Source organism: Nycticebus coucang, chromosome 6 (genome assembly GCF_027406575.1).
Source record: "Nycticebus coucang isolate mNycCou1 chromosome 6, mNycCou1.pri, whole genome shotgun sequence".
Taxonomy (NCBI): domain Eukaryota; kingdom Metazoa; phylum Chordata; class Mammalia; order Primates; family Lorisidae; genus Nycticebus; species Nycticebus coucang.
Genome location: NC_069785.1, coordinates 1,462,321 through 1,487,081, shown reverse-complemented (window position 1 = coordinate 1,487,081; position 24,761 = coordinate 1,462,321). Strand labels below are relative to the sequence as shown.

At 62.7% G+C, this 24,761-nt stretch overlaps 1 protein-coding gene across 2 annotated transcripts; it reads right to left on the bottom strand.

The window, feature by feature from the left end:
• Positions 1-235: 235 nt before the first annotated feature.
• On the bottom strand, positions 236-24,322 carry JAG2 (jagged canonical Notch ligand 2). Of its 2 annotated transcripts, XM_053594548.1 has the most exons (26): positions 23,333-24,322; positions 22,726-23,076; positions 14,954-15,011; positions 13,046-13,297; positions 12,887-12,947; positions 9,860-9,990; positions 9,638-9,757; positions 9,357-9,470; positions 9,088-9,201; positions 8,829-8,942; positions 8,700-8,746; positions 8,447-8,620; positions 7,468-7,618; positions 7,240-7,392; positions 7,051-7,164; positions 6,722-6,835; positions 6,507-6,620; positions 6,201-6,317; positions 5,776-5,803; positions 5,601-5,686; positions 4,943-5,056; positions 4,745-4,860; positions 4,166-4,414; positions 3,197-3,328; positions 1,835-1,991; positions 236-1,602 (listed from the first exon to the last, which is right to left on the bottom strand). In XM_053594548.1, the coding sequence occupies exons 1-26, from the start codon at positions 23,801-23,803 to the stop codon at positions 1,109-1,111; spliced, it is 4,146 nt and encodes a 1,381-aa protein (XP_053450523.1). In that variant the 5' UTR covers positions 23,804-24,322; the 3' UTR covers positions 236-1,108. The 2 variants fall into 2 exon arrangements, with proteins under 2 accessions (XP_053450523.1, XP_053450524.1); XM_053594549.1 differs by lacking the exon at positions 8,829-8,942.
• Between the last annotated feature and the right edge of the window lie 439 nt (positions 24,323-24,761).

Sequence of the window (24,761 nt, the reverse complement as noted above, 5' to 3'; positions counted from 1 at the left end):
TCTTTTAGCTGTCTCTCTCTCACGGGGGCTGAGTGCAGGTACCTACACTCTCCTTGCCTGCCCCTTCCCAGGAAGGCCCCCACCAGCCAGGTCCTGGCTTAGCAGGGCCACCTCCCCTCATGGCTGCCATGGCCATGTGCCAACACCCTGGGCGTGCCTCCTGTGCCCATGGCCTTCCCTGTACAGCTCTGCCCTGGACCCAGCTCCAAATAAAAAAGGAACAGCACCCAAAGAACAAGGGAGGCCAAAAACGTTTAAGTTATTAAATCAAATATACAGAGTGATTCATTTAATATGTACATATTTATAAAAATGCACTTTCACGAGGAGGGTGGCCGGGACCCGCAGGTGGGCAGCACTGGTGCCCACAGTGAGTGCTGACAGTTGCGGGGAGAGTCTGAGTGAAGGCACTTGTCACGAGCTTCAATACTGCTGCCGTCCCGGGAGGGGAGAACCACGCAGTCGGGAAGGGCACTTCTGAAAGCACAGTGGACAGATCTTGGGAGCGGGCACTCTGGGCGGGAGCAAGGACAGTAGGCGGCACGGGACTGGCCAGCGAGAGCGATGCTCAGGCCATGCCAAAGACCTCAAGCCCCACTGACAAGCACAGAAGCTGCCAACAGCCATGGCCCATGCCAGCGACCACAGCCACATCAGTAACCAGGGTCACGCCAGCCACCTCAGGTCCCACCTACAGCCACGGGTCCCACTGACAGCCTCAGGCCACGCCATCAGCCACGGGTCTCACCGGCTCTTTGGCCTGGAGCCATAGAGAAACCCAAGTGAGGAATAAAAAGGAAGATTCTGTAAACAGTGCACGACCTCTGGTAACAAACATTATACAATTTGGTGAAAACACAGACACCCTTTGCTCTTTCCTGCCACATAAGTGCGATGCACGAAAACTTTACAAAAATAGCGACTATCCGAGAATACTCCTTTGTTTTCCGCCTGACAGTTACTGAATAATTTATACAAGGTTAAAGAAACGTAGAAAATAAACATTTTTTTGTTTTTGGTGTTTTTTACACAAAATAAAGAAACTATGCACACGGCCGTGGCCTCCAGGTCCAGCAGGTGTGTGGTGCTCAGCGAGGGCTCCTGGGTCCTATTCCTTGCTGGCGTAGCACGTGTCATGGACGCTCCTGACAGCTCGGTTGTCCACTTTGGGGCCTGAGGCCCAGTGCACTGGCCTCCCTGGCGAGTGACCAGGGTCTTTGGTGAATTTGTGCGGGAGGAACTTCTCTGCCTCTAGGGAGTCCCCCTCGCTGCGCCCTATATCCTCATCCTCCTCGTCCCCCCTGCTGCCTGGGTGGCCCGCTGGCCCGGGGAGGACCTCATCTGCCCTGCGAAGAGGAGGCGTGAAGTCCTTGCACTGGTAGAGCACATCCTTGTGGCCCCCAGCACTGCCCGGGCCCCCCGGCCGCTCAATGGGGTTGCGGATGGGGTTGAGCGGGGCCCACTGGTTGTTGGCGCTCTCCTCCCGTGGCAGCCGGCTCCGCTCTCGTGCTTTCCTGCGCTTGCGGGTCCACCACACGCAGATGGCCACGCATGTCAGCCACAGAACGCTGAAGGTGCCACACAGCACGGGCACCAGCAGACCTGGGGGGCAGGGGCTAGTGAGGCCACCTTGGCATCAGTGGCACACCTGGGGTGCACTGTTGGCCAGGTAGCCAGGCCACACCCTTTTGATTCCTGGCTGCAGGAGGGGTCCCAGGATCGGGCTGAAATGGTGGGACTGAGGTGAGTGCTGGGAAGGAGGCCCAGGGGCAGGACCAGGTCTGCTGCTCCCCAGGTAGCATAATCAGCATCTGCAACCCTAAGCCCCACACACCTGAGGAGGAGCTGCCCAGGACAACCGTCTCCACCTTGACCTCAGTGACTGCCAAGAGTAGCGAGCTGTTTCCCCGCTGGGTGATGGCAGCCACAATGGCGTGGGCCGCATCCTGGATTAGGCTGCTGTCGAGCAGGTCTGGCACCGGGCTGAAGGACTGTGGCAGAGGACACTGCTGGGGGCCAGTCCAAGGGAGCCTCGGCTTCATCAGAGGAGGAGGGTCCTGGGGGCCTCCCCACTGGGCAGATCCAGGGTCCTGGCCCTGCCCTCTCTACTGCTCCGTGGTCACTCCCAGCCCTACATCCACCCGTATGGTCACCCCAGCCCTAAGGCACTGCCATCCAACACCACCCCAGGGCACTGCCACCTGCATGGTCCTGAGAGGATGGCACTGTGACCCCCACTGATGCTCTTCTCCCTTTTCTGTCCCCGTGGCTGCCCTACCACTGAGAGACACAAATGCCCTGGCCCCTGCCACAGCCTCAGAGCCACCACTGCTCCTGCCGCACCTGCTGTAATCACCCTGCTGCTCTGTGCCCACTGTCACCTGACCCCCTCCTGGGCGCCCTTCTCCAGCCAACTCAAGACATTTTCTATTCCCTCCCCAGTCTCCCCAAACACCCCAGGCCCAGCCAGCCCCAGAATCTGGGCTGCCTATGGGATACCTACTAGCCTAAGGACCCAGACCTACTGCCACTAGGGACACAGAGGGCTGGGCTCTGCCAACAAAAGCCCTGCTGCTGGCCTGGCCCGGGGCTCCCACACACCTACCGCTCAACAGCAGCCCCACTGCCTGAGTCTAGGTACCAGATAAGGCCGAGGGTTCACAGCCCTATCCCAGCCATAGTGCCAAGGGTCTCTTCATTGTCCCCACCAGGGACCCTCCAACTGTACTCTGTCACCACCGACCTGGCCCAGCCCAGCTGCACCTCTCCTCTCCCGTGAGCTGCCTCTGCCCTAACTCGTAGTATGACCTGGCCTGCCCAGAGCCCTGTCCTCTGTGGCTTCAGACACAGAGGGAGGAGGAGATGAGCAAGGGTCCACAGTTCCTCTGAAAGTTAGCACCTGTTGGCCATCACTGCAACCCCAGGGAGTGTCTGCAGCCTGAGCCTGGCTCTCCCTGGACCTGCTTCCATAGCACCCTACCCAGCCACCCCCCAACACCATGCTCCCCACAGCCCTCCTCCTGGGCTCTCCAATCTGCTCTGGCCCCTTCCCTTACAAGAGCAGACAGAACAGAACCCGAGGGCACACCTCTGCTTCCTGCCCCAGCAAAGCTGCCCACAGATTGTCAGTGACCACTGGGTTACTCCCCAGGGCCTCAGCAGAGTGTGATGACAGGCCGCCCCGACACACACTTACCACAGCCACCTCCACAGCGCTGACTCCTGAGGACGCACGGTCACAGAGCAGCACAAGTAGGCGGTCCCGGGCCACGGCCCTTGTAGCTGGCAGGGAGCGGATCCTAGAGCAGATGGCGCCCACGGTGGTGCCCTGGGCAGAAAGCATCAGCAGGCCCCTGAGGCTAGGCTGCAGGATGACCTCCTGCCCCACCTGGGGCCCCCAACCCTGTGCCCACCCAAGGACGCAGACCAGAGCCAGGGCAGGGTGGACAGTCTGGCTTTGGTGCCACCTTGCAGGGTGGCTCCACCTGCAAGCTGGAGGGAAGGGGCACGCAGCGGTGCCTGGTTCCAAGCCCCTGCACCACAGGGATGAATCCCACCTGCTCCCGGCACCCAGAGGACAAGGGCAGGGCCCTGGCCAGGGCAGACCTGCCCATAGAGCCACAGGCCTAGGTCCAAGGCAGGAGCCACACAGATGGGCAGCCCTGCCTTCTGCCAGCCCACCTGGCACATACAGCCTGAGGAGCTCTCTCGTCTGACCCAAAACGGTCACTCTCCCCAGCCCAGAGCAACCCTTCTTGGTTAGCCATGCCCTCCCTGACCCCAAGGCTGAGCCATAGCCAGGAAGGCCACTAAGAAAAAAAGGCAGCAGGCTGGGAGCGGTAGCTCACACCTGTAATCCTAGTAATTGGGAGGCCTAGGCAGGTGGATTGCCTGAGCTCACAGGTTCGAGACCAGCCTGACCAAGAGCGAGACCTTGTCTCAAAAAAACATTGTGAGGGGCACCTGTATTCCCAGCTACTCAGGAGGCTGAGGCAAGAGGATCCCTTAAACCCAAGAGTTGAAGGTTGCTGTGAGCTATGATGCCACAGTACTCTACCAAGGGCAACAAAGTGAGACTCAGTTGCAAAAAAAGAAAGAAAGGCAGCATCCCCTCTGCTACTGCCACTCACCCGAGGCACTTGTCCCCTCTGCTGCCGCCACTCACCTGAGGCACTTGGTCTCGGTTGAAGTGCAGCGTGAGGCGGGCACAGTTGTTGTCCAGGTGGCCAGAGTGCGGCAGGCAGGGTGTGTTGGGCGGAAGAGGCTCCTCAGGGCCACACTCCCCCCAGGCCTCACAGGGCGGCTGCAGACACTGGCCTTGGGTCTTCTCCTGGCACCTCTGCCCCGGTGGGCACTGGGCACTCAGGGCATCAGGCTGGCCGGTCAGAAGGCAGGGCTCCCATCCACACCACACCTGGGCAGGTACACACGGGAAAGACAGTGCAGGCACCACGCAGGAAGACAGACAGGCCAACAGGGTCAGTGAGCTCCAGGCCCTGTGCACCTGCTGCCCAGGGTTCCAGGGAGGCAGCCCATTGCAACACAGGAGCAGGCGCGGCTGGGTGAGACCTGGGCTATGCCTCAGTTTCACCAGTCATGAGAGTGGGGCCCAGTCACTCTCCCTCCTGCCAGCATGTCCCTCAGAAATGAGTGGACACAGCTCCCCACCCATCCTGACCCCAGCACACACTGGCTGCAGGGTCAGTGTGATGAACCCAGGCCAGGGGCTAGCAGGTGGCTGTACCTTGCTGCAGTCCCTGCGGCCGTCCAGGCAGCGGCAGCTGTTGCAGTCTTCTACCCACGAGCTCCCATGCGGGAACGGGGCACCCCGGGACCAGCAGGACCTTCCGAACCCAATCACTGTGGGAAGCAGATACCTGAGGGTCAGAGGGGAGTGGCCCCACTCAGCACAACCCTACCTGCTGCAGTCACACCAGCCTACCTTCCTGGCACCGAGGGCCAGCCCGGCCCGGTGGGCAGCTGCAGCGATAGCCATTGATCTCGTCCACACATGTGGCCCCATAGGCGCAAGGCGAGGACTGGCACTCATCAATGTCTATAGGGAGTGGGTCTGGATCAGTAGTGGGAGGCCAGCCCAGCCCCCACACATGGCAGGACTGGACATGGGGCAGGCAGGGCTGGGTGCAGCTGGAGCACAGGCTGGCCAAGAGAGACAGCCTCGGCCAGCTTGGGGTCCCATGGGCTCCTGTAGCCACCGACCACCTAGCCTGAGATCTGCCTGGCCCACCCTGGCCACTGCCCTCCGCATTTGCTCTGTGACAAGCAGTGAGATGAGGGACACTGGACCACAGCACCGTGGCCGCAGAAGGGCCCCTGTCAGGCTGCATACTGTGGCCAATAGCCCCCATCCTCTTCCTCCCTTGGCCCCAGACTGGTCACTCAGGGCAGCACCCCCACTTCTTGGGTGAAGGGTATACCCGGGAACCCAACAGGCACAGAAGCAGAGGCTCAGAGAGGCTGGAAGATGGGACTGTGTTGCCTGGCATGGGCCAGTGAACATCGACGTCCTCCAGCTCCTGAACCTAGGGCTAGGCTGGAGAGGCTCCCAGATGCCCTCCTAGGTGCCACAGGCCACTCACTGATGCGGCAGTCTGGACCCGCGAAGCCAGGCGCACACTCACAACGGAACCAGTTGACACCGTCAACACAGATGCCACCATTGTAGCTGGGGGGGGGAGAAGGATGAGGGCTTCAGGGGCGTCTGTCAGCCCCCACCCACAGTAGCCCCACCGGGTTGCCCACCCGGGCACTCACCAAGGCAGAGGGTTGCAGTCGTTGGTGTCTGAATGTGAAAGAGAAGGAAGGCAGTGGGCACAGCAGCCACCTCCCAGCCCCCGTGCCAGGCCTGGGGCCCAGACTCACGGGTGGGCAGACCTGCATGGTCTGGCCAGGATGAGGGGGGCGGAGGGGGGGAGGTTTCGGGAGCCTGGGCAGGGCCACCAAGGAGGGTGCTGGGGGCACCTGCAGTTGGGGGTAGGGACTGTACCTCAGTGGGAGCCCAGGCACCTAGTATTCATGGTGGGGGGTGGAGACTGGGGAGGGTCTTCCCTGAGCGGGGAGGGCCAGGAGGTGGCCTTCCCTTGGGGCCTTCACATGGACTTAGGTAGATGGAACACAGTTGGGTTCAGGGCTGGGAAGCCAGGTGAAATGACCCCCACCCTGCAGCCCCAACGGCTCACTGTGTGTGCAGGTGCGGCCCTCCCAGCCATCCCGGCAGATGCAGGAGAAGGAGTCCCCGCTGCCCACGCAGGTACCCCCGTTCACGCAAGGGTTGGGCAGGCAGCTGCTATTCTTGGCTGCATGGTAGAAGGAGGGGCTGCTCATCTGGCCAACCCTGAGGGTCCACACCACACCCCAACCAGACAGGGCAGACATACCAGAAGCATGGGTGGCAAGGCCCTGCACTAAAGCCCCCAGCCCCATGACCCCAGGGCGGGGGTGGCTACCCAAGGGGCTGAGCCCAGGGGTGGGCACGGGCTGCTCACCCACGGTGCAGGTGCTGCCCTTCCAGCCTGGGGGGCAGGCGCAGCGGAAGGTGTCACCACTGTCATAGCAGGTGCCACCGTTGCTGCAGGTGTAGGCATCACACTGGAACTCGCCTGCAGGCACACACAGTGGTCAGCAGGCAGGCCCCCAGACCGGGGGGGGGGGCAGGGTCCTGGTAGGCAGCCCCCCGTGGCAGGGGTCCACGGGCACTCACGTGAGTGGCATGTCTTGCCCTTCCAGCCATCGTCACACGCACAGTAGAAGTCATTGACCAGGTCGTAGCAGCGGCCGCGGCTGTGGCAGGGATCAGGAAGGCAGTCGTTGGGATCTGGAGGCGAGGACGCCGGTCAGCAGGGGGTCACCAGCGCGCTCAAGGAGGGCCTTCCGGGAAGGCGGCACCAGAGCTGGGCCAGGGAGGGTGGATGGGAAAGGAGCCCCAGGTGGTAGCAGCCAGGCCCCAGGCATAGGTAGGAGGCTGGGGCACATGAGTTGGGTGTGGTACGGGTCAGTGGGACTCATGGGGGCAGGTGCCAGCACACTCACTGGTGTCGCAGAGCTCGCCCTCCCAGCCACTGGGGCAGAAGCAGCGGAAGGCGCCCACACCGTCGATGCACGTGCCCCCGTTGTGGCAGGGCTGGCCCAGACAGTCGTCGATGTCTGTGGGGCGAGGGTGGTGAGCCAAGGTCCCCAGGCTGGTGCAAACCCCGCCCACTCCCCTCCCAGGCCACTCACTCTCGTGACAGTAGGTGCCGGTGAAGCCGCTGTCACAGACGCAGGAGAAGTTGCCCCCGGGCTGGCTGATGCAGCGCCCATGGGGGCCACACACTCCGGAGGGCGACATGCCCGGCACCCTGGGCCCTGCCTCGGACCCGCAGCCATCAATCACTGTGACAGACAGCAGCAGGAGTCAGGGCCGCCCCACCCAGGCCGTCTGGTCCACCCCCTAGCTGTACCTCGCACCTCTGCAGGCCCCGCCTGGACACGGCTTCCTGGGCACGGAGCAGTTCTTGCCGCCAAAGCCGTCCGGGCAGGCGCAATAGTAGTCACCCTCCAGGGTGTAGCAGCGCGCGCCGTTCCGGCAGGGGCTTGGTTCACACAAGTCCACATCAACCTGCAGGGCAAGGGTGACTCTGAGAGGCCAGGCAGGGACAGAGACACAGGCCAGGCCTCCAGGTCCACATGAAGGCAGGTCCCTGGGAACCCCAAGACTGGTCTCCTGTTCATCCTGACACCTGCTTCTCACCCTGGGCCGGACAGTGTCAGCCAGGGCCTGAAGCCCCTGCTTGCCCAAGACTGTGCAGGCCTTGTCAACTGGACAGAAACACCTGCAGGCCACCAGGCCAGCCACCTGCCCCCACCTTCACAGGAGCAAACTTTCCCTGCCTCCTGAGGATGGCATCTGGCCTCAGTGCCCCTGCTAGTAGGAAGGCCAGCTTCTGAGCCCTTCATACTGGCAGGCTACCCTCAGAGCCAGCCATGGCTACGCTGCCTGGACCCAAGACCAGAATCCTGCCATGGGCCCCAAGAGGCCTGCTGGGTAGGAGAACCCCCCACCCCTGAGCACAAAGGACAGGGAGGTGAGACTATTCACCACCGGAGACCCTGCTCCTACCTGGACCCCACACAGCAGGCACCTATCCCTGCCCTGCAGCCCTCTTTCAGATGTCCCGTGTACTCTGCCCCTCAGAGCCACCTGGCCCCCAGTCTCCAGGGGTGTGGAAAGCCAGCATCTAGGCAGCCAGAGACCTGCAGGGCTCAGCCCACTCCCCAGGAGGCTGCTGAACCTCAGGCCTGCCCAGCCAGATACCCAGGACTCTAGGGACAACTCCCCCGTAGTGTCTTCTGGTCACCCAGGTCTGCTGTGGCCAGGGGATGAAGGCCTGCCCCCACAGCTCCCAGGGTGGTGGGTGGGGCAGGGCAGCCAGGCCACAGGCCTCACCTCACAGAGCCGTCCAGAGAAGCCCTTGGGACAGTGACAGCGGAAGCCGCCGGCCAGGTCCTCACAGAGGCCGCCACTGCGGCAGGGGCTGCTGGCACACTCATCTAGCTCCCACTCGCAGTGTCGGCCTCCGAAGCCTCGCGAGCACACACACTGGTACCCATTCACCAGGTCCTGGGCAGGAAAGCAGGGTGAGTCCCATGCAGATGTCCCCATGGCCTCTGGGGTCCCCACGCCTTCCTCCCCATCTCACCTTACAGGTGCCACCGTGCTGACACTGCCCATGACAGTCGTTGATGTCTGGGGGCAGAGGAGCGGGTCAGGGGTGGGGTCCTGGGCTCGCCCAGCCCTGCCCGCCTGCGGCCCGCCCACCCGTACTGACTGATGTGGCAGTTGGCGCCCTTCCAGCCCGGGAGGCAATCACAGTAATAGCCGCCAATCAGGTTTTTGCAAGAAAAAGCGTTAAGGCACGGCCTCCCTTCACACTCATTGGCGTCTGTGGACAAGACAAGGGTGCGTGGGGCTCAGGCCCCGCTGCCTGCTCACCTCATGCCTGGCGCCCGCAGCCCCACAGCCCCAGCAGCAGCCACCCACACGCAGCACACAGCCCATGCAATATGCGTGGCCTGGGGGGCCCTTACCCAGCTGGCAGGTGGCCCCCACCCACTGCTCCGGGCAGATACATTCAAAGCCATCCACCTGGTCCACGCAGGTGCCACCAGCCGCACAGGGGTTCGAGGCACACTCGTCAATATCTGCAGAGCAAGGGGAAGAGGTGGCCATGTGGTCCACACAGGGAGGCGGGACCATGTGGCTGGGCCTTATGCCCCTGTCCCTAGTCACGATATCCACAGCTCTATGTGTGCGCTGACCCCCCACCCTAACCCCAGATACGTGCAGGGGCACTCACCAAGTGCACAGGTGGGCCCACTCCAGCCAGATGGGCAGTGGCATTCAAACCCGGACGGCACCTCATGGCAAGAGCCCCCGTTGGCACATGGGTTAGAGGCACAGGCGTGCTCGGCTACAGAACCAGAGCAAGGGGTGGGTGGCAGGCAGACCCACATCTTTCCACAAGTGGTCCTCCCCAAGCCCACCAGCCCCAGGGCTTGAGGAGGGGGCTGACCACAGCACGGGGAGGCCAGAGACAGGGCCCCCAACCCCTGGCAGCCCAGGGTGGCCCCCACCTACCCCGCTCACAGTTCTTGCCCGAGTAGCCATCCGGGCAGGCACAGTGGTACTGGTCAGGCTCAGCATTGATGCACGTGCCCCCGTTGGTGCAAGGGTGGTGGCTGCCACAGTAGTTCAGGTCTGGGGACAGGAGCAGAGCTCAGGGAACCGGCCTACCCCCACTCTACCTTCCCTCTGATGGCTGAGCTTCAGGCCCAGCCTCTGCCCGCCACTCCCAGCTACCTTTGTCGCACAGCAGGCCACCCCAATTGGTCTCACAGTTGCACTGCCAGGGCTCCACACAGCTGCCATGCACGCAGCCGGGGTATGGGACACACTCGTCACAGAACCTCCCCTGCCAGCCATAGCTGCACCTGGAGGAGGGTGGGGAGCATGAAGCCAGTGAGCTTCAGGTAGAGAAGTGGCTACAGACTCATGTGGGCCACACCCAGAGCCAGCGGCCTCAGGCCTTTGAACTGGAGCAGCCCAGAGCCAGGCAGGGGTTACAGCCCCACCAGCCAGCTCCACTGTCACGGGCATTCCCGGCCACTGGCAGCAGACGGTTGGCCCCAGCTGTCCCGTCACTCCTCCCTGAGCTATTCTGGGACTTACCCCTGAGCTGGGCCCCGAGAGCAGGCGCCGGGAAGAGGAAGGCCCTACAGGGCCCCCAGGGATGAGAACACCAGCCTAGACCGGCTAGGTGCTACCAGGGCCTGGCAGCCATTTCTCTTCCAGTAGGGCCCATCTCACAGAGGGGGAGACCACCTGGGGCAGCCCTGCCTGAGCCCAGACACAAGCAGCTCCTAACTAGGAGGCGGCTCTGGACGCACTCTGGAACACACCTCGAGAGGCCCCTTGGCCCTACTGCCATGACCCCTAGGTCTGGTTCTGCCCTGTGGGTCGGCTAGGTCTCCTCTGCAGGGTCCTCCAGGAGGTGGGCAGGCAGCCAGGGCAGAGTACAGCTTGACTCAAGGGCATGTCCTGGTGGTACCCAGGGCCCAGTGGGCTCCCCTCCAGGCCCTGACAGGACTCCTGGGGACCCCTTCCCAGAAGTCTCAGGTCCTGCAGGATGGGAATGACGTCCAGGCCACGTCACTTCCACACCAGCAGAGACACATGAATTTATTTTTGTAAAAGGAAAGAGGCACGGCCCTTCCTGAGCTGCCCTTAAGCCACACAGCCGACACTGAAGGGATATTGGCCCAGCTCGTCCATGCGGCAGCAGGGACACTGAGGCTGTGGAGAAAGTGGCTCCAGTATCCAGCTCAGTGTGCATAGAGTGCGTTACACACCCGCCCAGAATCTTCCTCAGGTGACATGCTCAGGGTGGGCTGTAGCAGGCCATGGTCCACCCACCAGAGAGCGCCACCACTAGGCGCAGAGCCCAGACCTGCTGGGTCCCAAGGGCGTGCTCTCAGCCCTGGGAGGGGCAGCCCACATGGCCCCCAGCTTCCCAGCTTCCCCAGCCAGCAGCTCCAGGGGCCTGGAGGGGAGGGCAGGGGCAGGAAGACAGAGCCATCTCCGCAGCATCCGGTGGGGGGGTGTCCCATGCTGAAATCTGAGCCCTGAGCTGCAGGCAACAGCTGGGCCTCAAGGCAAGGCCAGGGAGCAATGGGTGGGGTCACTGCCACCCACCAATCAAGCTGGTACTCCTGTCCTCATCTCCCTGCACAGACCACACCAGCAGGGCAGGGGACAGGGGTGAGACTTCTCTTCCACTTTCCTGCAGCCTGGGTAGGAACATTCAAGCTGACCAGCAACTGGCCACTTAGGGACACTGGTACAGCCACTGAGGCTGTGCAGTGCACGTGGGCCAGGCAAAGATGTGTAGGCTGGAAACCCAGGCCTGCTGTATCACCCCCTGAAGACCTATGTCCCCTAACAGAGAGATCGAAGGACAGGGCTTCAGGGGAAGGTAGAGGGCCAGCCCCATACCCTGGGCTACCCCTTAAGACACCAACTACCCTTAATCGGTTCGCTCAACTTGTCTAAAATCCCCATGTGTACAAGTGACCAGCAGTGAGCCCCCACCTTGCCCTGTCTCCTTGCCCCCGAATCGGCCAGGGTTGCCTCTCATACCACTTTCCAGGCCAACCCAACCACCAGGCCAGTGTAGGGTCACCCCTCACTCCCAACCTGGCTCCAGAGTCAGCCTCTCCAAAACTCAGCAGTGTGTGACCTTGGGGAAATTACTTAACCTCTCTGTGCCTCAGTACCTTCTGAAAACTGCATATGAAAGCAAACCTGCTCCTCAGAGGGAGATTCTGGAGTCCATGTGGTACCTGGGTACCCACTGGGCCCTGGGCACCACCGTGTGGAAGGGCTGGCACAAAGGCATCGCTGTAGCCCTCCATGGGCTCCCAGGGCCGCAGCCGCCCATAGCTGCCCACCCTGCCTACTCTGACCCTGCCCCCCCACCCCTCTTGCTGCCCCATCAGCTTCCTGCTGCCCCACACAGCCAAGGTACCCACCGGGTCTAACCCCCACAACCCCCAGTACCCTGGTCAAGGTCCAGTGGCCTTTGAGGTCTGCACTGGGCCACCAGCACCAGGCCACTCTCCCACCCTCTGGACCCCTCCATCCACTGGGGCTAGAGCTTGCTCCTCCGCCTCCTCCCCTCTTCCCCCAGACCAGCTTTAGATACCACCTGAATGGCACAGGCCAGGCACTCCCCTCAAACATCACCCTCCACCATCACCTACCACGGTAGCCTCCCCACTGTCCCTCTGTCCAGCCCACTTCTCCTGGGCCATCCCAACCCCAGTCATGACAGCTCACATTCTGTGGCTTAAGGTCCCTGCCAACCTCACTCTACTTCTCTACCCTATGTCAAACTCCTTCACAAATCTCTAAGCTTCACCCAGGACCTCTGAAAGGCCATCCCCCACAGCGGCTCATGTCTTCCTCCCCTCCCCACCCCGAATCCCTGCTGCAGCCTCCCTGCAGCCTTCTGCCTCCCTGCATAGCAGTCACCACGCTTCCTCCGCTCCATTATGCCCAGGTCTGAGGCTCCAAACCCACCAACATGTCCTCCCCTTGGCCTTACAGACCTCCCACGGGCTCAGACCCCCACCCCACTGGGTGGTACTGCCTGGTCCAGCTGCCCTCCCGTCCCTTCCACGCTGTCCTTGTGGGGCTCCTGCCATCAGATACATGCCACGAGCAGGGCATGCCCCTGCAAGGCTCACAGGAGTGGGACAGACTCCAGCTCGGTGGCTTCCCCTAATTGAGGGAGATGAGGGCGAGTAAGGGGCAGCTGGCGACACTCACTTGCACTCCCCGGGCACACTGCATCCCCCATGGAGCAGGTTACATCCTTGTTTGCACACAGCTGTGAACAGAGAGGACAGAGGGGCACAACTGCAGCCAGTCCTGGCCTGGGGCCTGCGAGGTCTGGGTGGCAGCCCTGCCCGTGTGTAGTTCCCGCACCTTCCTTGCACTCCACGCCCATCCAGCCATCCATGCAAGCCTTGTTGCCATACTGGTCACAGGTGTAGTGGCCAAAAAAGTCATTCCGGGGCCGGCAGAACTTGTTGCAGGTGGCGCTGTAGTAGTTCTCATCACAGCGCACGCGGATCTGCAACTCCAGGTGTGCCACGTGGCCGCTGAAGTGCAGGCTTTTCCAGCGGTCCTCAGGGTTGATCATGCCCGCATGTGACACCCGCTCAATCAGCAGCTCCTCTTGGGGAGGCAGCAGAGTCAGCACAAGCTGGAGAGACCAGCCCAGCCAGGGCAGGCGGGCAGGTGGACAGCAGGGACGCCACCAGGCCCAGAGAGGCCTGCCCTGGGCCACCAGGCCCCCCATGCCTGCTCCCCACCAGAGGCAGAGGGTCAGGGAAGGCCCAGCTAAGAAAAGACATCGACCCTGCATCCCCACGCCTGCAGCCACCTGGCATGGAGCCCAGCCCTCACCCATCCTCCCCTCTCCTACACTGTAACTTGCTTACAGAGACACCAAAACACATAGGTTCTGCCTATTAAAAGCCTCCCCTTAGCCAGAGGCAGGTGTGGACTCAGCGACCCAATATCCAAGCCCTACTTCTCACTTTTTCCCCCAGAGACAGGGTCTTGCTGTGTGGCACTATCACAGCTCACTGCAACCTGGAACTCCTGAGCTCAGGCCATCCTCCCACGTCAGCCTCCTGTGCTGCTGGAACTAGATGCCACCACGCCTGGCTACTTTATTTTTAGCAGAGATGGGTCTCCCTATGTTGTTCAGGATGGTCTGGAACTCTTGGCCTCAAAGCCATCCTCTCACCTCATCCTCCCAAAGTGCGGGGACTACAGGTGTAAGCCACTGGGAGAAGGTATCCCCAGCTGGTGACACTGTGTACAGGGTCTGTGAGACTAATCCCTATGTGCTCCTGTACAAACTAGAAATCTTCCACAATAAAAGGTTAAGGAACCTCCAACCTTGCTTCCCCCACCTCATCAGGCAAAGGCATGAGGTGTTCCCCTTGCTGGCCCGGTCCTAGCACTGCCCTGTGCCCTGGGCGCCCTCACGCTCATGCTGTTAAAAGTCCCCGATGGCCTGTGAGGGGCTCAGTCTTCCTATCCTGCTGTCACCCTCTTCCCAGGGACACCATTGCCCTAAGCCACCCTGGGTTCCCCACTGCTACTCCCAGTCTGGCCCCTCCCACCACTGTTTCTACCCTATAAATGGCCATCTACTGGCCATGGGGACACCCCTGACCCCAGTCTCACCATGTCTAGCCAATCAGCCAACCCTGCACCTCCACTTTTGAGAACACCCGGTACTCCCCCTGCTGCACAGATGGCCCCTGGTCTGAGTTGCTTTGACTGTCCCCAGGATTCAAGCGGCCTCTCCCCACTGGCTTTTTCCTGGGCCTACAGCCCACCTGCCACACGGTAGCCTGAGCACTCCCTCTGAGAGAGAGCCAGCATGCTCACTGTGGCCCTGCCCCTGAAAGTGGCCAGTGAGCTCCTGCCTTGGGGCCTTTGCACAGGCTGCTACTCACTTCTCCTTAGAGAGCCTCTCTGCCTCATACAGTAGGCTCTACAGACCTCTACACAGGCCAGCCACCAGGCCCCAAGTTCCAGGACAGACAGGCAGAGAGGAGGCCATGAAGCCAGAGAGAGCCACTCAAAGGTGGCTCTGACAGAGGAGAACATGTCCCACAGAAGAACCACATGCATGAAGCTGGAACTGCGGGTGGATATAGCACATAGCTCTGTAGGTCACTAGCAAAACAGAGAGCCCTGGCAGCCAGAGCAAAAAGAGAAACAGCACATAAGATCCCTGGGGTACAGGAAGACTTTTTCCCGGTAGGCAGAGGGACTATGACTGAGGAGCCACTTGGCCTGGGGCTTACTCACCATTTGGGGTGGTGTCGTTGTCCCAGTCCCAGGCCTCCACAATAAGGGTGAAGGAGCGCTGCAGACATGGCAGGGGCTGGTCAGGTGCTGAGGCCCCACCTGCCTGCCAGGGCACTGGGGGAGGCCTCATGCCCTCACTCTACCCTCCCCCCTGCCCAGTCTGCCCGGCTCTGGCTCCCCAGCAGGACCCTAGTGGCACCCCCCCATCCTCAGGCCACAGCTCCACTATAGGCCACAAGATGAGCCAGCTTGAGGGAGGGGGACCACCCCTCAAAGCCACGGAGGGTCAGAGGCTTAGGCACCTTGCTCACATCAGCACAGTGTGAAGGAGACACCTTAGGCAGAAGAGGGGATAGGGTGGCTGAGGCTGGAGCAGCCATGGTCAAGGCCCAGCGGGCAGCCCAGGACCAGTGTTTTCAGCACCCTTGGTGCCTCATTGGGGTGTGACCCACAGTAAGGGATGTGTGGTCTTGCCACAAGCCCACCCAAGAGGGACAATGCCCTGTCACCCCCCCAGCTGTCCTCTGTCCTTCTGCACAGAGAGGGGTAGAGGGCCTACAGAGGCCATAGCGTTTTCCCATGCACAGCGGAAAACGGGCGGATGCCAGACAGTCCCTTCCACCCTCAGGGCAGGAAAAGGGGTAGGGGAGGCCCTGCTGCACACATGGGGAAACCAAGGCCCCAGAAGCCCTGGGAACTGCCCAGCACACCCTCGGTCTGTGGTCACTTTCCCCCTCTTCTCCCAGACCATCTGCCCTTGCACCCCAGCCACTGTGACAGGATGACACTGTGAACAACTGTAGGGCCAGCCCCCTGTGAAGCTAACCTCAGCCCACCTGGAGCAACCAATGGAGAGCTCATCACTCAGAGCACACTCAGGTGGGAAAGATCCCCTAGGTCCCTCCCCTCACTGCCTGGCTTCAGGCATCTCTTCAACCACAACCACCAGCAGCTCATTGGTAGGAGCCTCCGTGGCAGCTGTGAGCACACTGACCACCCCTGTGCCGGCCTTGGCTCCACCTGGGCAGGGCCTGCTGGACAGGGCTGGGTCTGAGTCCCCTCTGGGGCATAGGCCTCCTAGCTGCCCACCCAAGAGGACACAGCACTGGAGAGCATCTGGGAAGACCATCATCCGGCCCTGAGGCCTGGCTGTGCCAGGGACAAGTACACCACATTCCACTGAGGCCTCAGGTCTGCCCCCAAGCCCACCCCGGGCCCTCCTAGTACTTCTTTGAAGGCTATGGCCCCACCTCCTAGCCCCTCCCCTGCCCAACCACACTCACAGCCTTGAGAACCCTCTCCTGGTCCCCAGCCCATGCCTCCAGCTATCCTGGAGTGTGGACACCTGGGGCTATGACATTTGCCCACCCTTGGCTTTGCTCATGACCAGGTCTACACTGGAGACCCTCCCTGGGCACTCACCTCCCATCCCTAGGGATGGTCGCTGGGCCTCACCTGTGCCTGAGAGCTCAAGCTGGAAGCAGGAGTCATCCCCACCCCCTTCTAGAACCTTCCTTGGCCACACAGGGCTACCACCAGGCTCTCCATCCCACCTCTAAGTCTTCCATGAACTCAGTCCCCCACATGGGTCACGGCATACAGCCACTTCTGCCCTTCTCCCAGCCATCCACCCCAGCACGCCCAACCATGCACCTGGAAGGCCACCCGCCCCTGGCCAAGTCCTACCCCACTTCCTGCTGGCAGCGGGAGCACCCAGGTCCCTCCCTGGCTTTGCACATTTGTTTCCTTTCTTCATTCACTCATTCATACATGGAATGTGCAGCATGCCTCTGCCATTGGGGACGACACCCTATGCCCTGGTGGGAGTCAGGACAAAGTGGCCAGGTGGTGTCAGGGCAGGCCTCAAAGAAGGCAACAGACTGCAGAGAGAACATTCCAAGCAGGAGGAAGGAGACCCAGGGGTGAGCACATGGGACAGATTCTGGCCCACCTCATCCCTGTCGCTCAGTAAGTGGCTGGCCGCTGGAGTCTGCAGAAGGCCTGAGACTTCCACCGGGGCTCTACCAGTGCTCAGGCTGTTGGATGTAAACCAGCAGGAGCATGGAACTGGCAATGGGCCCAGGGCACAAGGATGGGGCGAGGGTGACCTGAGACCCCCCATTGCAGGGCAAGCCACCGGATGGGAAAGCAGAGGAAAGCATAGGCCTGGCCTCTGGGTCTCCCCCTGTGGACACACTTGGGCTTTGGGGTGAGCAGGGAGTTCCTTCCAGCTCCCAGGAAACCCAACGCCAACCACTGAGGTAAAATTACTGCCTCCTTCGCCCAAGCCCAGGGCTCCAGTTACCTGCTCCCACAGGGACGTGTGCCCGCCCGCCTGCAAGGGCCCCACCGCCCGCCAGCTGGGGTCCCTACACCTGGACGGCAGGAAGTCATCCAGAGAGAACCTGAGCCAGCCTGTGGGGCGGCACCTGCACGCCTCACCCCACCTGCCGGCCCTCCCAGGTCATCTTCCCCAGGCCGGCCCCCAGGATTCTGGTCCCTCCTCTGTGAATAGCAACCTCTCACGTCTGTCCTTCTTGTATGGTGGGCCATGGTCAAGGACAGAACTTTGTCAACCCCCAAACCTACAGAAAAGCAGGGATTATGGGGCCTGGGCTGGAAGGGAGGGTGCTATGCCATTCTAGGGATGGCCTGGGAGCTTGGGGGCTGGAGCAGCTCAGAGACCAACCACTCGCCCAGGCCCCCCAGCAAGTGGGCGAGGAATGGTTCTCTCCTCCCAGTCAGCTCCCCCCATGACTGGCTGTCCACCTGTCGGGTCCCTGAAAGCCCACCCAGAGGACCAGCTCCCCTTGGAGGCCCAGCCACACCTCTCTCTGCAGGCCTGGCCCAACTCAGGGCCCTGCTGACAGCATCTCCCCAGATGGAGCTGAGATAATAACTCAAAGACATGGAAAAGTGAAATAAGGGACCCACCAGTAGTGATGTATCCCATGCCCAGGGCACCCTACACCCTGAGCACCCCCTGGTTCAGGCTACCCCATATCCAGGGCACCCCACACCAAGGCTACCCCATAGCAGAGGGCACCCCTTTTCCAGAGTACCCCACCCACAGAGCATCTCACTTCCAGGGCACCCCATCCACAGGGCACCCAATGTCCAAGGCAACCCATGCACAGAGCACCCCATTTACAAAGCACCTCACATCCAGGGCACTGCACAAATAAGATACTCTACATACAGGGTACTCCATCCACAAGGCAGCACCCCACATTCAGGGCACCCCACATACAGGCCAGCCCAGCCTCCTAAGCCTGCTACCCTGCAAGGTGCCAACCTGGTTCCTCTCCCTCAGCATCCCACAGGGCCAACTGGCCCCCCACAGAGCCCAGCCCTGGGTACCGGCGCCAGCAGCTCTAAGCAGAGATCCATTTCCTGAAACCTGAGCCCTGGAGAGGCCCAAGCCTCTGCCCATTGTTACCCGAGGGAGAGAGGGAGTGAGGGGGGGCCAATCCCCCCACAGGGCTTCAGGCCCCAGGGCCACAGCAGGAGGGGCAGACCACAGCAGAACCCTGCCTGGGTGTACCCCACCCAGCCTCTCTAGACCGAGCCCCCCCATACATACAGTGAACAGGGTGGTGGCTGTGAGTCTCTAAGTATCTCCTCTCACTGACTGGAGAAGGGTGATCCTAGTCACACCCAGCTCAGGGCCAGGGTCTGGGGACAGGGACCCCACCTGGGCCTATGTTGTGGGAACAGAAATCCCACTCGGGCCTATGGTCTGGGGGGCCAGGATACCACTCAGGCCTGTTGTCTGAAGGACAAGAACTCTACCTGAACCTACATTCTGGGGACAGGGACCCCACTTGGGCCTACAGTCTGGCAGATAGAGACTACAGTTTGAGGGACAGAGACCTCACTCGGGCCTATACCCAGTGAGGGACAGGGACCTTACTCGGGCTAACATTCTACAGTCAGGGACCCTACTGGACCTACTTACTGGGAACAGGGAACTTGCTCATGCCTGTGGTCTGGGCATAGGGACCCCAGTAAGGGTCAGGGGTTGGGCACCCTGGCTGGGGCCTAGAATTAGAGATATCTGACTCCTCACCACAACCTCCAGCTCAGACCCTGGCCAGCTCCCAGCAGACTGCCTTATTGGCATGCCCCACGCTCCCATCAAGACCCCATAGTGATGCCTGAAAGGTCCCCCTCCAGCCCTTGCTGTAAACCCTAGCATGCTGCATCCTCACTTGCCCAGCCTCCAAGGCGCATTTCCAAACTCTCCCTGCTGGAGGGCAGCCCTCCCTGCCCAGGCACTGATGGTCCCTGTGCAAAGACCCCAGCATGTAAGGCAGGTAGCTGGGCATGGAGCACAGCAAAGCCTGCCCTGAGTCCCCCAGATAGGACCTCTGGTCTTCCTGGGAGGTGTGGGAAGAACAGGGTGATGGGCCCCCAGTGTGCAGAGAGGAGGCCCTGGAGGTGGGCCGGGGAGGAGGCCAGGGCCACATAAGTCCCAGGCCCAAGCTCAGGAGGAAGCTGAGAGGCCTTGCACCTCACACCTGCCAAAGTACAGCTCAGGTGACCCCCAGCACAGACTTCAGACTGGGCCACCTTGGGCTGGAGGCTCACATAGCGAAGCTGGCTGTGTCCCTGCCGGGTACCCCTATTGTCACAACCCTGACCAGCAGCAGAACCACCCCTAGCCAGCCTACAATTGCCCCCCTTGGCCATATGCTGGATGCCTAGTAGGGGAGGGGAGGGACTGGGGGAGCCTGGGAGCCAGGCTGGGGGCGCCTAGGAGCACTGAGCTCGGGCCCCACAGCCCTCACTGGCTGCATGAGACCCCAGTAAAAAGGCACCACCTCATCTATTTCAAAGGTGAGGAAAGCCAGGCTCCAGAACCTTCCAGCAACCCTGGCCCTCAGGTATCCTGAGCCATCAGACATAGGGTCCACCCCAGGCCACCTCATCTCTCCCCACCAGCCCAGGTACACATGGGGCGCACAGCACTCTCAGAGGCAGAGCAAGCACACACCAGACGCACCTGGCCCCGAGGCCTGTGGCTGAGCTCTTGTGACCCTAGCCAATAGGAGGTGGCCTCCCCCAGCAAGCAGGGTACCCAACTCCACTACCCATCAGGCCAAAGAAGAAAGCCCCCCAGTTGCTTAACTGAGGGCCCCACTCCTCTCCAAACCCTCCAGGGCAACCTGCTATCCACAGAGCATTGACTCTCACACAAACACAGCCTCTGTCCTGCTGCAGGCTGGGCACCAGGGCCAAGATGGTGCCCACCCTCAGGAGGCAACTGAGGAGGGGGGGCTGGGAGATGAGGGCAGCCCCCCCACCAGGCAGCCTGCTGGCAGGTGGTCCTCCACCTCTCCACAGCCAAGTGGGTACATGGAACAGGGTGCCAGGCAGTCCAGCTGGACTTGCCCGCCAACCCCTCCCTTCCCCCACTGGCCATCAGCATAAGGCCAAGGGAAGGAACTGGGGGGTGGGGGGTCTGCAGCTGGTCAGGGCTCTGACAGCAGGGGTGTCTGCAGGGACACAGTGGGCCCACCTGCTCAAGGAAGCTGAGCCTGAGACCAACACATAACACGATGCATGCGTGGGTCACTGACCCCAACCCCCTGAAACCACGTCAGGGTACAGAGGGTGGCCTGGGTTACCAGCAGAGGCTGGAGTCAGAAGGATCAGTCATTGGCCAGGGGGTGGCGGAGGCCCACGCAGAGCCAAGACCCCCTCATCCTTCTTCTATAAGGCCCTCCTCACAGCCCTGCTGCAGGGAGCCCAGGGCCCCACCCTCATTCCCCAGGGAGTCCAGACACAGAAGGTCCTTGCTTTCCCCAGCTGTGGCCAAGTGTGGGTTCCAAATGTGCCTCAGCTCATGGTACGGAGCTGGACTTGCAGCAAGCCAGGGCAGCGTGGCCGCAGGGCTGTTGCCGACAGAGCGGAAATACCAGGGCGCTGGCATCACCGTGCCAGTTCCACACCCGGCAGCCAGGCCACACAGGAGAGGAGAAAAACTGAGGTTGACCCCCAAATGTACCAATACTCCCCCAGCCTCAGCTCCTTCACCCAGGGCAAGCTGCCTACCCCTTCCTGGGCAGGGAGTCAGCAGTGTACAAGAAGAAGGGAGGTGAGCTGGCCCTGAGACCCAGCGCTCGGACCCCAAGGAAGGCAGGGCCTGCCCTGGCCCATCTCACACCTGGCCAGCAGGCTGGCTGGTGGGGTAAAGAGTTACGAGGGACACGCGTTGGCCCGCCACATTCCTCCAAGGCCTCCCTGCCCCCACACCCACTGCTGCCAACTCGAGCAGAAAACACATCCTCAGGTAGCGATTTGGAGCCTCGCTGGCTCAGACCCAAGTGCAGATGACAGGCTGCAGGCCCTGCTCAGACCTGCCTGCTGCACCTCCGTGGGGGCGAGGGGCTGGGCTTGTCCTAACCGCCCACCACTGCCTTTTCCACCTCAGGGACACATTCCCCACCCAGAGGCCCTGAGGCCAAAGGATACCTAGCTGAGTGCTCAAGGCCAGAGGGGGCTGCAGCCAGCTTCCCTCTACAGACAGGAGCTCAGGAAGGAGTGAGGTGCAGCAAGCAAGGCTGCCTGGCTGGGCTCACCTAAGATGTGGCCTAGGCAGGGGCCTAGTCCCCCACAAGGGAGACCCTACTGGTCCACTCTTGCCTGGGCCTGGCCCTGGCCACCAATCTCTTTTAGGACAAGTGTACCATGTGGACACAGTTCTGTGCCTCCCATCACCTGGGCTGGACAGAAGTCTTTAATAGGAAGGATGGACTGCTGCATCCTGCTCCATCTACTCACTTATCACAGACTTGCAAGGCCATGGTGCCCACCCTCAGGACTCCCCTAGGCCCAGCCAACTGCCCTGACCTGTTGCTCCTTTTCACCCAACTCCAGGCCTGCAACATAGCCACTAAGTAGGAAGGTAAGGACCCTAAAAACCACAGTTAAGTCCTGCTTCACACAATAGCGGGCCACCCAGGCCTGCCCACTTCCAGCTCCCTGACTGTCTACCCAGGCCTTAGCACCACCCAGGGCCACCAAAAGGAGGGGCACTTGTCTGCTACTGACCAGGATCCCAACTTCCACCTGCATGCCCAGGCCTGGGGCTCCTGTCTGAATGGCCACCCGCTAAGGGACACCAGCGGCCTCCAAAAAAACAACAAAGGCAAAAAACCAACAAACAGGAGATGCCACAGAGGGTCACAGCACCAGGAACCTGTTTCCATCTCCTAGGGGCCTATTCGCCAGCCTCAGGGACTTCCACCAATACTAAAGCATTTAGGCCCCCCACCCTGGCCCAGGTCCCGTGCTCCGCCCTTGCCCTCGGGGATCCAGGAAACTTCAGGGCGGGCACAGGCTGGCCGCGGGCCCGGTGCTGCTTCGCCAGGGCCTGCCCCAGACCAGCCCCAGCACGCGCGGCGCACATGCCTCTGCGGCCTGCCTGCCCGGGCCGAGGCGCCTCCCCACCCAGACAGACACGCGCAGGGGAACGCAGGCACACGCCGCTGCCCCGCCCCCGCCGCGACCCCGCGCCGAGTGGGCCTCGCGGACCCCCGCGCGCACACGTGGCCAGACGGGGACCGGGCCCACAGAGCACGCGCCCCGGGCCGGCCCGCCGCGCGGCGCCCCCTGTCGGCCCCGCCCCGTCCGGGCGCGCGCGGCCCGTGAGCAGGGCCCTGCCGCAGGTGCTGAAGAGGGCAGTGGATCGCCGCCGGGCAGGAGCGGGCGCCAGGGTGCGCCAGGAGAGGGTAGGGTTGAATCGCGGGTGATGGGGACGCACGTACCGGCCAGGCGAATTGAAAGGGGATGATGACGAGGCCCGGGTCCTGGTCGCCGCTAGCCCGGGCCCGCGCCCGCGCTCGATCCCCCGCAGCGCCCGCCGGCGGCAGGTAGAAGGAGTTGCCGCCCAGCACGGGCGTGGCGCCGTGGCCGTAGCTGCAGGGCCCCGTGGGCGTCACCTTGGCCTGGTACTCCTTAAGGCACACGCGCACGTACGTGTCGCACTCGTCGTGGCCGCAGCCCCCCGCGCGCGTCGTCCGGCCGTCGCCGTCACAGCAGGCGCCGCTCAGCAGCTCCCCGTTCACGTTCCGCAGCGCGCTCAGCTGCAGCTCGAAATAGCCCATGGGCTGCGCCGCCTAAAAATAAGGCATCAGGAGAGCGGAGGGAGGGCGGGCCGGGGTCTGCGGGCTGGGCGCCCGGGATGGTGGGGGACAGGCCCACCCACCCAGCCCCCACCCAGCCGAACCACCCCCCCGCCGCGGCGCGCAGCCTCGAGAGCTCCAGAGCGGCGGCTGCCGCAGGCGGTACTCTCCTGGCCCCGAGGGGCCGCCCGGTGCTCCTTGCCCGCGTCTCCCCCGCCCCCCGCCGCCACCGCCGCGGCGCCCAGCTCACCTGGACCCAGAGCGCCAGTAGCAGCAACAGCCGCCCGGACTGGAGACCCCAGCCCCGTGCCTGCATCGCTGCCCCGACCCCGCCCGCCCGGCCCCGCCGCCGCTGCCGCTGCCGCCGCCGCCGCCGCCGCCCGCGCCCGGCTCCGGGTCGCCGCGCCGGCCTCCCAGCGCCCGCCTGCCGGCCCTCTGAACGCCAGCAGCGGCAGTGGCAGAGGAGGCGGCGGCGGCGCGGGCGGGGTCGAGCGCAGCGCCGCGGCGCGGCGCGCGGACCTGGGTGGCGAGTGTGCAGGGGCGGCGGCGGCTCCGGCTGGCTGGCGGCCGCTCTCCGGCGGCCGGGCCTGGCTCCCACCCGGCAGCGGTGGCGGCGGCGGCGGCAGCGGCGGCGGCGGGTCCCGGCCTCAGCTCTGCGCGCCGGCGTTCCCAGCACCGCAGCCAACAAGTTCGGGACGAGACTGACAGCTCGCTCGCCCATTCGTCACCCGCGCACCTGCATATGCATGAGGGGGCGGGACCGCGCCGCGGGGTGGGGCTGGGGGGGGCCAGGGGTGCCCCCGGCTTTAAAGGCGGCGGAGGGCGCTGCCTGCCAGCGTCCGGACCCGGCCGGTGCCTCGCAGGGCGGCTAGGGCGCAGGGCTCCCTTAACACCTTCGCTCGACACCAGTGAGGCGGGGGCCGGTGCGGCTTAGCGGCCTCCCTTTCTCCACCCGAGTTCCCGCCGGGTGTCAGGAGCCCAGGGGGTTGGGGCGCCCCCGAGGTCACCGCTATGGTCCCCTCCCATCAGTGCGCCGCCGCCACGCTCTCGATGTCCGTGAGGCAATGCGGCCTCCGACACAAATCAGGACTCGGCCCCTATGCGGGGAGGACGCAGTGATGACACTCAAGCGGGACTCAGCCCCCCTACGACGTCCCCCATTCTTCAGGGACTCTTCCCCGGTCTGCGACGCTCCTGTCGCCTCCACGCGGCTGCAGGGGGCGCTGCTCCCCTCCAGTGCCGGGGCCTGAGCCCCGCACGCCCCTGCCCTCTCCTCAGCAAAGCGCGCTGGTCGAGCAGCCACTCAACAAATGCTCCTCCGTGCACGCTGTGTGCCAAGCTTGGCGCTGCGTGAAGGTCTCCAGGCTGTGTTTTCGAGGAATGCCCAGGCCACAGGTCTGGTCTTGGAGAGCAAGGGATGGGAAACATGGGGACAAAGGCTGTTAGTGCATGTCCTGAGAGCTGCCCAGAGAGGATCCTCCTCCTGTTGCCATGGTCACCAGGCCCCCAAACCCCACCCCTCTAATCACCTCATTGCTTTCTTTCTGGGTGACCTCACTGCCCCTCTGTGGAGCCCTCCTCTCAACTGAGCAGCGCTGGTAGTCATGTTGGTGGTTAAGAGACCTCTATATGACCCAAAGGGGTCCTCCCCACCCCAACTGAGCTGTCTTTCATCCCCT